This window comes from Phaethon lepturus, unplaced genomic scaffold (assembly GCF_000687285.1).
Source record: "Phaethon lepturus isolate BGI_N335 unplaced genomic scaffold, ASM68728v1 scaffold8660, whole genome shotgun sequence".
Lineage (NCBI taxonomy): Eukaryota > Metazoa > Chordata > Aves > Phaethontiformes > Phaethontidae > Phaethon > Phaethon lepturus.
In genome coordinates, this window is record NW_010512560.1 from 190,214 (window position 1) to 203,877 (window position 13,664).

General features: G+C 40.8%; 1 protein-coding gene across 1 annotated transcript in view; it reads right to left on the bottom strand.

Moving 5' to 3' along the window:
• Positions 1-251: 251 nt before the first annotated feature.
• The window catches only part of LOC104621038 (pyroglutamyl-peptidase 1-like protein), a 17,746-nt gene continuing 4,333 nt past the window's right edge, over positions 252-13,664 (bottom strand). Inside the window, exons 3-6 of the mRNA XM_010287425.1 lie at positions 8,425-8,541; positions 7,697-7,926; positions 6,599-6,747; positions 252-298 (exon numbers count right to left, since the gene is read on the bottom strand). Of these exons, the coding sequence (XP_010285727.1) occupies positions 252-298; positions 6,599-6,747; positions 7,697-7,926; positions 8,425-8,541 (543 nt within the window). The remainder of the gene's footprint in view (positions 299-6,598; positions 6,748-7,696; positions 7,927-8,424; positions 8,542-13,664) is intronic.

Consider the following 13,664-nt stretch of genomic DNA (forward strand, 5'->3'; position numbering starts at 1 on the left):
CCTTGGTGAAAGGGGAAGGAGGGGGCTGTCAAAGTCTACAACCAAGGAGTCATACCAGTTGCTCATCTTGCATTAGTTACAGCATCCAAGCCTTCGTTTAGCATTGATCCAACCAAATGATGGCAGTGAAGAGGTGGTTCTGGGATGGAAATGTTTAAATCTTTTGAGTAAGAACAAAGAATTAAAATATACTGATTGCTAGTTTTGACTGGAGATTTTAAAAAGTTTGTAGTGCTTTTTGCTTGTGTAGTTTAGGTCCCATTATCTTCTCTTGCCTCTGTCCCGTAGTTATTTTTCCCTTTTAAAAATGAAAAAGACAAAAAAGTTAATTAAGAAGGTATTCTATGTAGGATTTTTTATTTATTTTTGTGATATCAGTTTAAATCACTGTAGAGATGCCCCATAATAAATTTAAATACTGAGATAAGGGTTTTTGAGTATGACAGGGGGACAGTTTTTGATTTTTTTTCAAACATTTATCTACCTCACTCTTATTTTTTTATATGTGTGTATATAAAAAAAATACATCTCACATTTCTCAGCAGCCAATAAATGCCGTTGATACTGGTAACCTCTCACTCCATATACCACATGCTCTAGGTTCCGGAGGGGAACAGTCATTGCCCGTCACAAAGGGTCACTCAGAATTTTTTGCCTCAATTCCAAGGAGTTTTTCCAATTTTTTGGTTCAGGTTCATTATTGTGAGGAGAAATCCAAGAGTTGTCTGACCTGGGGTGACCATTCTTTAGGGAGACACAGAGGCTCTTTAATATTCTCCTACGGCATCCCTCAGGTCAGCAACAAAATGCTGCGTGTTTATTTGAGTGGAGACATCACTGACCTGATGCGAGGACTTCAGATTATGAGCATTTGATGAAATCTGTTACAGAAATCAATCGTTTATAACATTTGAAGGTCCAGAGGAATTGCTAGAGTAAAGGGAACGGTCTTTCTCTTTGTTCTGTAGAATGGGCTAAGTCACTCCTGCCAGTTTTTCCTCAGATGCCACAAGCACCAGAAGGACGTTTGGCTGAACCGGCACCTAAAAATAAATTGGCTGGTACAGCAATAGCATTGTGTTCTTGACCAAAAATCAGTGAAAAAAACCTGTCACAGGCTGCCCGATGATACTACTACATTGAGTTTCCAGCTTTGGATCTTTGCTGCTTCTGTTTGATGAGAGCACTGATTTTTTTTATTTTTCTTTTCAAAACTAACATTGAATTGATTTCTTTTAACGTGCCAGTAAACGTTCAGTTCCCTTTTCTTCCCCCGTTTATTTGCTTCGTAACTGTGGATTCTGATGGACCAGCCATCAAATTTTAACTGCCCTCTGACAGCGTGTAACTGGTTTACAAGCACACAGGACTAACACGAGCTTGCCATCAACTTGATGTATAAAGTTTCTCTTTTTCCAGCTCTGGCAGCTGTTGGGTGCAGGTGTTGGTTGTGGTATCTGAATAATGTGGTGCTTGGCTCCTTCGAGTTGTACACGGCCTCTTGAATACACGGTGCTGTGGTTAAGTACTACAGAGTTTGTCTCTGGAGGGAGCGTTTCTCTCTAGCCCTGAGAAACCAGCAAAGTTTAAAGTTTTTACTAGGTTGGTTTGATTTTTCCATTTTTTTATTAGGTTCCAGTGACCTTTTGGTGCAGTGACTGTTCCTCTCTCTTGCACATACTGATTACCACAACTGGAGATCCTCAGATCTTTCAGCTGGCTAGGAGGGTTTTGTTAAAACTGTCCAAGTTACTGGGTTTTGTAACTGTATGTAGGTGGTTTTAAAATGCATTAGGAAGAAACACTAATGACGTAGCACCCATCATGATAAACATTTCAAAAAGCACTTCAGTAGAAGACAGTCGTATGTGACATCACGTACGCATGCGTGATGACAGTCAGCTCTCCTGGACCAAACCACCTTCATGATACCATTGCGTTCTGTGTTTGCAATTCAAGCTTAATTCCTTTTTTGTTCTGTTTGTTTCCATAGCTTTTTTTGTTGTGTTCTGTGCGTTTTGAATAGCTTTATTCACATGGGTTTTTCATGCAGACTTCCCTCGGACAGTAAACCAAGTTGTTTGTGCATGTGAACAACTGAGAATTAATGTTGGCTTGATAGAGTCATAATATGGTTTGTAATGTTGTTCTTCCCTGAGACCACTGGCTTGTCTGGTATGGAAAATTTATTTAGAACTTCAGCTATGTTTGAATAAAGTTAAAGTAATCCAATTTGTTTATAAATTAAAACCAAAAGCCCACTCAGCCCTGAAAACCAGCATTTTGACAAATGGTACCGAGATGTTTTAATGCAAGTAGGATAACAAATTGGCATCGCTGTGGGGAGCAGGCGGCTCCGATTTTAGTGCTCGGCCATCGTTCTCGCCTGACCCGCATTTAAAAGCTGCTCAGTGGCACAGAAGGTGGTTTGGTTGCGAAGGAACGTGGCTCCTGCGTAAAGACAGAAGCGTCGGCTGCGTGGTGCTAAACAAGACGCTCTTTTGGGGGAGCGATAAACTAGACACGGAAGCCGAGCGTGATGGAAGGTGTGAGACCAGCCTGTGCGCACCAAGGCTTTCTCAGCGGGATGCCTCTGCTCTTTAAAGCTGGTTCTAAGTGATGGATGATTTTAGGCACGTTCGCACTGATGCTCCTCTTGGTTTTTAAAAACAAAGGAAAGAAAGCCCGGTTTGCCCAGGACGACTGGTCGCCAGATGGAACTGCTGTCAGGTCCTCTGGGAGCTGCAGAGGGGCGTCCAGTACGCTCCGAGTCCAAGTGAACAACACTCCTATTGTTGCTGTAACTCCATACATATATATCTATATATACATATATGTATCTGCATATGTATATCTATAATATAGATATATATATATTTAAACACTTTTCATTCCATTAGTACGAGTGACACTTGTTTCCTGTTATTCTTACTTTGTCAACAGTGTATTTAATCACTGGGCTGAACAACAGTGGAGGAAGGTGCAAGGGATCTGCTCCTTACTAACCAGTGATACAAGCCAGATATTGCAACTTAACCCATGAGTAGTTGTGCAGACAAGAATTGAAGAATGATGTGTAGAAACAACGCTAGTGGCCAGCGGTGCTGAAGATACAGAACTGTTAAGTAGGCAGGAGGGCTTCGAAGGACGCCTCAGTTCAGAAACTGGCTGCTCAGAGACCGTGAACGGCCTCTGAAACTGAGCGCAGCCAGGTAATCGGAATTGAGAAAGGTTTGTGCGGAGGCGCAGGCAAACAAAAGGGTTTGGAAACGGGCACTGACAAAGACACGGGGCTTGGCAGAAGTTTGAGGTAGTTTCCTGAGCTTGGTAACGTGGGGCAGCATCAGAGCTCGGGTATCGCAATTCTGATCGTTGGGACTTGTAAATAAACCTCTGGACTTCCCAGCCGGAGCGGCAAATTCATTGCCAGCAGTTTAGCGGTTGTTATCGTCGGTCTGTCTGAACCGGTCTCAACTTAGTTGGTCTGCTTTGCAAGTACCTTAAGACTATCACTAGTTTGTGTGTGTGCATATGCGTGTGTGCTCATCTTTTTTCTTTTTTTTTTTTTAAATGCGTTTCGTTGATTAGTAATCCATTAGCATTTTCAATAGGGCTTTAAGTCCAGTAGATTACGGGTAGTCAGTTGACGAAGATCTGGTTTACAAGAACTAATTAAATGTTTCATTGCATTTTGTAAGTACATAGAATAATTTTATAAAATGTTTGTAGTTTATAAATGCCTAAAATATAATTTAAGGGCACTTTCCTGTGTCTGCGTATGGGTGTGTCTGTATGTGATCAGGGTTTTCGATGGTACCAGTTACTAGCTAGCTTTACAATATGCCAAAAAGGATCGCTGACTTGTCCAATTCATGGCGTGTCCCTCTCCCCCCACCCGCCCAAGCTTTGTGTCCCAGCGTACAGCAAATGAATAAAGGAGGCGGAGAAATGTTCTGTATCTTCAGTATCCTGGTCTTCCAGAGCCCTCTGGTTGGGGTGGGATCATCTTAACTGGTCATTTCACTTTACTGTCTAGGGCAATTAACTTAACAGATTACAAGAACCTCACTGGTCGGGGAAACAGAACGGGTTTTGCTGCTACCCAGTCTCAGTTGTGCTGTTCAGTACCTGCTTTACGGTGGCCATGTGGTTGGAAGGGTGCGACTGCGTAAGAGAAAGCGGGAAGACAGTTTTCATAATTACTATTGAAGAACTATTTGCAGATTCCTTATCACTTTAAAAGTTTGTGTGCAGCCTCTAAAGATGTTGAGCACCATTTTGAAGCTTTGTTGAAATGAGCAAGGCAGGGTCCCTATTTATTTTTATTTAAGAATATTGACGATCCCGTCCCCCTCGCTCCCCCCAAATTTGACTAACAGCGTTGCTGAAGGGTTGTGATGATTCAGATACTGCTTGAAAATCAGCTCTTCTGTTTTCTGAACCAGTGAGGTTTGAGACGAAAGGATTGGCCAGAGTTTGTCTACCTCTGGGACAAAAACAAAACTAGAAAGTGCTAAGGAATGGATGCAGTTGCAAATACAACATTTTCCAATTTTTCTTGTTTAAATTTTTTTAAGAGAAATTAAACAATAACATGGCCAATTTATTACATAAAAAGACTTGCTGTGTATAAATTATTCCTAAAGAAATTCCTGTGTTTATATTAAAATGAATCAGTAGATAAAAAAATTTCAAAATGTTTTTGTATATTCTGTTGTAAGAATTTATTCCTGTTATTGCGATATACTCGGGATTCTTTACATTATGAAAAGAAGAAACTTTGTCTATTTTGAATGGCTGAAGCTAAGGCTCCTTTAGTTTCTCTTACTCTGCTTTTTTCTAGTAGTTTCAGTACTACATGATTTAAGTTAAATAAAAGAATTCTGTATGCATTTGCCTGTTTCTGAATTTGTTGCTCCTTATGCAAAGCAAGTACAGGTTAGAAAACTCAAGAGTAAATCTCCTGCCCTTTTTGGCTGCATTTCATTGAGCTACTCTGAATAAATCTTAGTAGAGGTCAGTACTGCCATTATGTTGTGTGGAGATCACAAGTATTTTCATCCAGTGACACCCAGCTTGTGGACCTTTTCTCAACGGGACTTTGGAGTCCTGTTTTGCAGTAGGTAGTTCCCTTGAATAAGGTAAGGTGGTTTTATTTATATAGGTTTTTATTTGAAGAAAACCTGCTTATTGACCCTTACAGCAACCCACAGATGAGGCACTCGGCCATCTCCATGTGGTTATCAGTTTTCTGTAACAGTCATTGGGAAAGACAGTGGCAAGAAGACCAGAATTATCTTGGTGTTTCCAGTTCCTCTGACCTTCCTGTCGTTGATGTGTTGACTGAAATAAGACACGGTGGTGGCCCAAAGTTTCATCAGCTGTCTGTGCTGTTAGGGTCATCTCTTGTCCTTCTTACTGATGCGATGCTCGAGGAACAGGCATTTGTTTCCCTGGAGAAATCCCAGTGTCCAGGTTAAGCTACTGCTGGCCTGTTTTAGTGACTGGTTTTAAAAAATACCTGCTAATTTTATCTCGTCCTCATCTGCCACGGTACTAGCAAGATTACCGGGGGAGAGTGCGCTGCCATCCCCTGTGTGCTGAAGGGGAAGTGCTGTAAATCTCTGCCGTGGCACAGTCCGTCTGTACATAGCAGTGTTAAGAGACATGGAGGAGCTGGCTTGGCGGGGGGAGGCACAGACACGATCTGTCACTGTCCGATTCCAAGTTTTACAATTTGGGATCTCATTTGGTGCCTGTTTTGTAAGTAACAACGTGCCACAGCGCAATGCTTTTAACAAGTTTGCTCTTTGATTTTGATGTGTAAGTCCCTGAATTGCCGTGACCTGTTCTACTGAAAGTCTTTGTGCTGTGCTGTGGGGGGGGACTACAGGGTTCTTCGGGACAGGCACTGAGCATTTGGGGTAAGTGGTGGTTTTGGGCAGTTGAAACCCAAATTACTGTTAGCATTGCAGTTCTTGCTGGATTCCAGCTTGTTTAAGTCACTCCTGGGTTCCTAGCCCATTTCTGATATGGAAACCAGCATTTAGAGTAGGTTACTAACAGATTGTTATAAAATTACATATAACGGGATCCCTACGTGTGTTTTGTTGTCCCCAATAGTTGCATTTTTTTTTAATGTGGGCACTTTTTATGGCTGAACTCTCTTTCTGGACTTGGACAGGGGCTGAGGAGGACCTCCGGTACATCCATCCAATGCTCAATCTCCTTAGGGCTCTAAGCATCCACCTTGGTTCAGCAAGTCTTTATTAATGTCTTTCTAGCCATCAGAACTACGATTAAGCATCTAAAATGTTCTAAGTCCAGTTTCACACCTTCTTTAAGTCTGAAGCAACCTTATCATTGTTAGCAATACAGACTGCCAGTCCTTTGTTTTTTCTCTCGAGCTTTTTACAGCAAAGAGAGATCTAAACAGTTGTTTGGGTTTTGCAAGGAGATTTCACTGAAAATAACATGGAATATAAACTCCTTTATGTAAGGTTTTAAAATAATCTGCATTTGCTTCATTTTAGAGAGTTAAGGAATTGAATTCTAAGAAATCTTCTTTTTTCTTACATGATCCATCTTACACACTCACACTGTTTTAACATTTCTAAGATAATTTTCTGTAGTGCTTTGGCTAGAGCGCCTGCTGTTACCGATTTGGATAATGGAGGCACATGGATGAAAGCTGCTCTTCCATTGCCGTAATAGAGGGAAGTGTAGTAGGTGTAATCACAGATATACCTGCAATATACAGAAGAAAACAAAACCAGAAATCTGAATTAAGGAACAGCAAACTTTGCTTAAATTTAAATATTAAGTAGCCAAACCAGATCTGGTTTATGAAATTATTCAAAACATATTTGCTTAGTTGAATAAAGGAAATGCTGAAATAAACCAAGTTTGAGAAACAAATGTTCCTTATCTGATGGTTTGGCTTCTCAGACACCCACCCAGAAGGAATTTTAAATAATAATGAGACATGCATTCTTTTCTAGGCTCCTGTAAGCTAAGTGAGATGAGAAAGGTAACACAGCCCACTGGAAACTACAACCCTGCCATTCTAGTAGATTAATACAGGTTTTTTGTGTAAGTCATACAATCTCACCATCTGGAGGGGTTTTTTCCGTATCACCCTACCTTTTAGCTTCCAAGTGCAAATGCTGAAATCAAGGGCCAAAATTAGCTGATTTTTTTTTTTACATGGCATTTTCTGTGTTTTAAATGAAGACTAGCATAATAGAAAATTGCTTCAGTACTACTGAAACACATAATGAGATCACAGACATCATTCTAAAGGTACCTGTAATTGCTCTGTTCTTCAGTGTATGTATTTACATTTTGTATCCCTCCCAGTTGGGAAAAATAGATTAAAATCTGCTACTAGTCAGTATTGCTTTCAGAGTCTCTTAATAGCTCAGGTTTACTGAGGTTGTTAATCACAGGGTACACTATGTTGAAACTTGTTTCTTCTGGAATTTACAAATCCATGGAAAAATATCTACTGGCTCTAGTTTTTCATGAAAGCTGCTTTACATAAAATTTAAATTTATCCCAATTACATACTTGTGCCCCTCTGAAGACTTTGCTTCAAAGTGATTTTGGTTGGAGGAACAGTCATTGCAACGATTCTTCAATGAACTGATAGAGTTACTTCTGCTTTTACAGTGAGACCCCAATATGCAATGTTTACCTTCCCGCATCTCTGGAAAAGATTATATCAATCCCTTCCAGTGAAATGTTTTTCCAGAGAGTCTTCATATTAATTGTAGATTCAATCTTTTCCGGGCCATCTAGCATGCAACAGCCACCTTCTGGGTGAAAACCACAAGCATCCATCTCTTGGTATCCTTTGTTCTTCCCACACTGCTCAAGGATGATGACTGCTTTGGCGGATGAAGCCAGCCCAACGTGAACAGTGAGCTGTTTTTTTTCCCACCAGAGTGAGTAACAGGAAATTAAAAACGAGACCTGTTTTTTTAAAAAGATTTAATGCAACAGTGCCAAGCATTACATGAAGTACTAGCTTCAAGTTAGGGAGTCTTGCTGTAGCTCAGGCCTAAAGAAAACTTCGATAAGAGATTATAAATGAGAACAAAATTATGCTTTAGTTTGTTGTGTCTAGTCATCTGAGGACTCGAGAGTTGTGGTACCTTTTTTGCAATTTATGGTGGATTTTTTTTTTTTCCTTATTCAACGTGCAATTACGCTGTTTAAATGGCACAGGGTTAAAACAGCATGCTAATTATTGTGTGCTCCAAATTTCAGTTTGAAACCTTTGTCACAGTTTTAATAGTCACTTTCCAGATTTGTCTGATGCACATTGTGCAGTACTCTTTTGGAGATCTTTTTAAAACTCCACGCAGAATAATTATATTCATAAATGAAGGGGAAAAAACATGTAACTTTCTAATTACTCACCAGTGGCTGAAGAGTTGTCCATATCGCAAAAACCTGCTCCTTTGCTTTTTGGTAAACCACCGGCAGCTGCATGATATGCAGATCTATGTTTTTACCAAGGCCTCTTTTGGACAGCTCCTGTGTTCACAAAAAACCAGGGACTTGCAAGAGCACTGGATTTCTCAGACGATGACAAAGAAATTGGACTGATCCAACTGAGAAAACATACGAAGAGCAGTGTAATGCTGTCTAAGCCTGTGGTTCCTAAACATTGCTCTGCAGTGAGATTCATTTGTCTCGTGGTAGCTCTCCCTCTTTTAACTGAAGGATACTAAAATGTGCTAACCAATTTCCTAATGTCATGTCCATGTGGAGCCATTGTTGTGTTTTCCAAAGGGACACTCAGTCTCCAGTGGGCGGGAGTGGTTATTGCTTAGGGACTGGTCCCTGGGGAACCGTGAACTACAGGATCTCTCAGAAAGGAGTCCACACATGAAAGCATCTAAATAGGCTTTTATTACAGACAAGAGCTGTGCCTCTGAAAGAGCTAGTAGATAAAACCTGCATTTCTGAAGAGACACAAATGAGGCAGAATTCACATTAGCGGTCCACTCACATGACACGTGATCTGCTGGCTTGAACAGGTTCAGGTAAGCTGTGCTGGAGGGGACTGAGGGTCATATTTAGAATGGGCTCAATTTCTTTTTTGGTCTAGAATATGTTTCTCTAGTAAAATGAAATGTCACCTATTGGGATGTTATTTCTTTGTCATTTATGTGGAGTTGAAGTTCTGCACCGGACCTTTGCCCAAAGGAAACAAAAATTATGCCCAGGATTGAGGTGAAAGAAACAAAGGTGCCCTTCAAAGCAGCAGATTGGCCAGATGGTTGGAAGATGGTCTGGAGAATAAACATCATGTGGAAATGACTTGAAATTATTCTGTCAGTGCAATAGGGCTAATGAGCAAGGCATAAGCCTCTAAGTAGAAGGTAGGCTGCTGCAATGGCAGGACACAGAATGAATGCATCTGAGGTAGAGAGTTTTGTCCCAGAAAAGAAAAATGTTGGTTGAAAATCCCTGTTGCATTTGAGTAGACCACTACCAAAGGAGGGAACAGATGAAGTATCTAAGGGGGAGCATAGGCAAAAAGTCAGCAGCAGAGGTATGTGATTAGCCCAAGAAACCTCTAACTTTTTATTAAATGTCTTCTCAAGCTTTCATTTCTCACTAAGGATACTCGTGTGGATGAGGCCCACAGTTCTAAGCTGTGCTAACTGGGAAATTTGCCCTTCAACACTGGCTTCCTATATAAACTGTTCCAATTTTCTTGTCAGCGGAAACATTGATTAGCTGTGCTCAATAAACTATTTGACACAAGCAAGGAAACAATGGCTGCAGGGAAGTAAACACATTTAGAGAACAGTGCCAGCCTTTTTTCCTCTGGGCGCTGACAGTCTTTGAGACACCATTGCATCATCTTGCTTAAGAATGCTGTACTGTGTGTCAGCTTCCAAAAAAGAAAACCCCAGCTGGTTCACAATTAGCATTTTCTTTTCTAAAGCATCTTTACTTTTAACATTTAATGAGATTTTTCCTTTTTTAACTGTAAGGCTTAGAGGACTCAACTACCCTTAGCTTTGGTACAGAATGTGGAGACGCAAAGTAAGTTGTGTTAGGCTGTTCTCCTCTCGTGCTCTCTGGACTGACATTCAGTTGTCACTGTTTGTCATGGGAGAAACATGGAGAAATACTTTCGTGCAGGACAAAACCAGAAGCTGGCCAATAGCAAAGGGCTGAAAATTTGTGTCAAAGGAAGATAGTTTGCTATGTCCTAAGCAATTTCAGCATGTTCTCAATAACGTGTATTACTTTGTTGTCTAAGAATCCTAACCATGGGCTTATACCCCATTAGACCAGATGTTGTGCAAAATGGAACTTGTCTCAGCCTTAACCAAAACCATTTTTGCATTCAAGGTGAGAGACTGAAGAGGATGACTGCATCTGGAAACTGGAGCTCACGCTGGTGAGTTAATTCAGTAAACAAGTGCCTGTCTTTTGTAGTTGAAACAGCAAAGGAAACTTCAAAGGAGGACAAGTTTTGGAGGACTTTTTTGTGGGAGAAGTGGTTGAAAAGAAAGCGTGAAGATTCTTTGTTGTGAAGTTTTTCTAAAAGGGAAATGAAATCCAGCATTATCAGCTGATGACCTTGAGTTGTTGGTGAGTTGTGGTCATAGTCCCAGTCCACTGGAGTTCTGGCCCATTTTATTACACAGCCCTCCCTAAATACAAGTAGTTTGCATGGAACAGTTAAGCTCAGATGCTGTGATTGTGTGTCACACTGGGTGTTAGAAGCATCTTGAACTTTTAGAAAACTCCAGAAAATTTCACTGAGTTTGCCAGAGTTTTCACTGATTTGGGTTGCCAGGAAGGAGCAAGGGGGAGCAGGGGACCGCGTGTGTACATTTTATGAATCTCATTCAAAAAGGCTTGTGTTAGTGCAGAAAGAAAACCAGAAGTTTTCAGCTGACCCGGTCAGTCTGCAAGTATGTTGCAAACAAAGTTTGTTGGATGGTTTGGTTTTGGTTTGCTTTTTTGGTGGATTTTTGTCGTTAGTTTGGGGTTTTTTTATATGCTGCAGATACCTTTTAAAAGCTTTAAGGATGTAAGAAAGTTCCAGAACAGAAATTAAGGAACTAAATAGGAATGTCTTATTAATTTCACAGATGACGAAACTAAAGCAGAGAGGGAGAGACACAGAGAGATTAAATGACAAATTTCCAAAGACCACATGGTCAGTGGCAGGATGAAAAACTGCACTCAGAGATCTGATCCTCATCTCCTGATAGCAAACATAGTTCCCAGAAGCAGCTGGAAATGTGACCTGTTCTTTGCACTAACAGTTTAATTACTGTGTACCTTGTCTTTCAATTTACATTTGTGCCCTATTAACTGGGGACTTTGACCTTGATGGTAGACTGCCCTGATAGGTTATTTAGCTGCCAAGTGCCTGACAAGACGTTTCTGGAGGAGACACAGAAACAGGGTTGGATAAAGGCTTATGAGGTGGGACCATCAATCTGTAATATGGAATAAAAAATTCAGGGGAACTGGGATTCTGAGGGTGGTCCCATGTGGTGCTGACGAACTAACACATCATGATAACTCAATGTGATCTGTCAGCAAATGTGGAGTAAATACTTGGTGGTGTTTTCCTTTAGAGAGAACGTCCAGCACTTCAAGAGTTAAAGCTGCTGCTGGTGGAGCTTGCATGCATATTTTAGGAGGGTATTTCAGGTGAATGGAGTTCTGAGAACCATGAAAAACTTAGTGAGACAGGTTTCTAAAAGAGAAGCTGTCTTCCTAGTGCTAGACAACCATGTTGGGCCATGTGACAGTGCCTATAAAAGCTCTGAAGCTTTTCTCAGTGACCCTGAATTGACAGGTTCACCTGTACTTTCAGATCCCTTTGACTATCCTTTTCCCCAAACACTGGAGGGGTACTTGCTGAGGAATGAGAACTCCGTGGATGCAATGCTGATGAATGCTTTGTGTGTGACTCGTCTTGTGCTGTGATGAGAACCTGGATTCATGCAAAAACAACAGGGTACCCCTCACATTCTTGTAAAATCCTATTTTCATATTATACAACAGGCAATGCGGGACAATGCACTGCTACATTGTATCAATAAGAAATCCAAGAATTCAGAACAAATACTCTTTCTAAACCAGCAGAAATAGAGATTTGGACAGTTTGATTAATATTTATCATCCCGTTCCTGGGGATTTCAGAAAATGGAAATCGGCTTATTCACCAAAAGGTTGGAGTAAATAGTTAATTTGTAAGAGAAACGATATCATACAACGATTTTTTCTGAGTGCCCAATGAGGGCATAGGAGGGATGCAACTATTGGAATGGGCTGTGTGCTCACTGTATCAATCTCTGATCCTTTCTACTGCAAGAAAAGAGGTTCAGGAAAATGCCTGATCCCATCAGCAATGCAGAGTGCAACAGCATCTTACAGAGAAGCTGGTAAAAGGGATCTTATGGAAGCAGTTGTGTGTAAGAGAAAGTAGTGCTCACAAAAATGAAGCCATTACACTTTGGCAAAGACTCTATTTCAAAAAGCATGGAGGGTGAGGCTGTGCTTTGAAAATTAGGACCCTGGGACTCCTGTGACATGTATTTTTATGGGTGTTTGGATGCTTTTGGTGTGAAGACCCTTCTGTGATACGAACTCTCTTAAGATGACATGCATCAGCATTACAACATCACTGAGGCTGCCATAGTATCCAGGTTTTTGCTAAGAACCTAGTTCATTTTGAGGTAGTAATTAGAATAGTTCTGGATAATGCTACAAAGGCATTAAGCCTGAGCAATCATATTTAGTAGCTGTGATCTGGCTGCTCAGTACTTTCTTGAAGATGAGTTTGAGTGTACTCTTGGTTGGCTCTCAGAAAAGAGACTCGGCAGGAGGGCTTTATTGTCACTTTAATGACCCATGCAGGAACCCAAAGCCAAGACAGGGTTATTTCCAGATGTAAATACTAAATTTTGCTATCTTTAATATAAGTGCATAAGCTTCCTGAAGACCATAGGGCTACTCATGTAAACAAGGCTGAGGGAACAATACCATGAGATTGCTATTTAGCGTGGAGAAGCCTATCAATGTTCAAAGTACTTCCAGATTTGCAGCAAATTTCCCTGAATTGTCTGGCTTAACCACCTTTGCCAGGGAACAGGAAACCAAAGCAGTATCCCCAGTATAAATACAAATTAATTCCACACAGAGGGTGTCACATCAGAGGGAAATGGATTTGTTCTCCATACGCAAGGACTGACATCTGTTTCGTTACGGAATGCTGTAGCCCTTGTTATATAACTTTCTGGCATAGCCAGCGTATGGCATTGTTACAGAAAACTCATCTCATCGGTGTGTTTTTGCTTTAGGCTGTTTTGCTTGGAGATAAAGAACATGTTTTATTTTCAGCCCGAAGAGGATGGTCTTGCACTCAAAATTAGGACCAACAGGAATCAGGAAATACTGAGCAAGAACATTGTCAACTGACAAATATTTGTGGTTTTAGGGCACATGTCTAGTTGGAGTTAAGATAATTTATGGGTCTCCTGTGGTGACTGGGGTGTGGAAAGGTATCACAAAAGGGTTTTTTTTTTTTCTTGTTAGCCTACAGGGATAACATCCCTCATGACTTTGAGTGGGTAATAGATTTATTCTTCCAAACACCAGGTTGCACTCGGCCT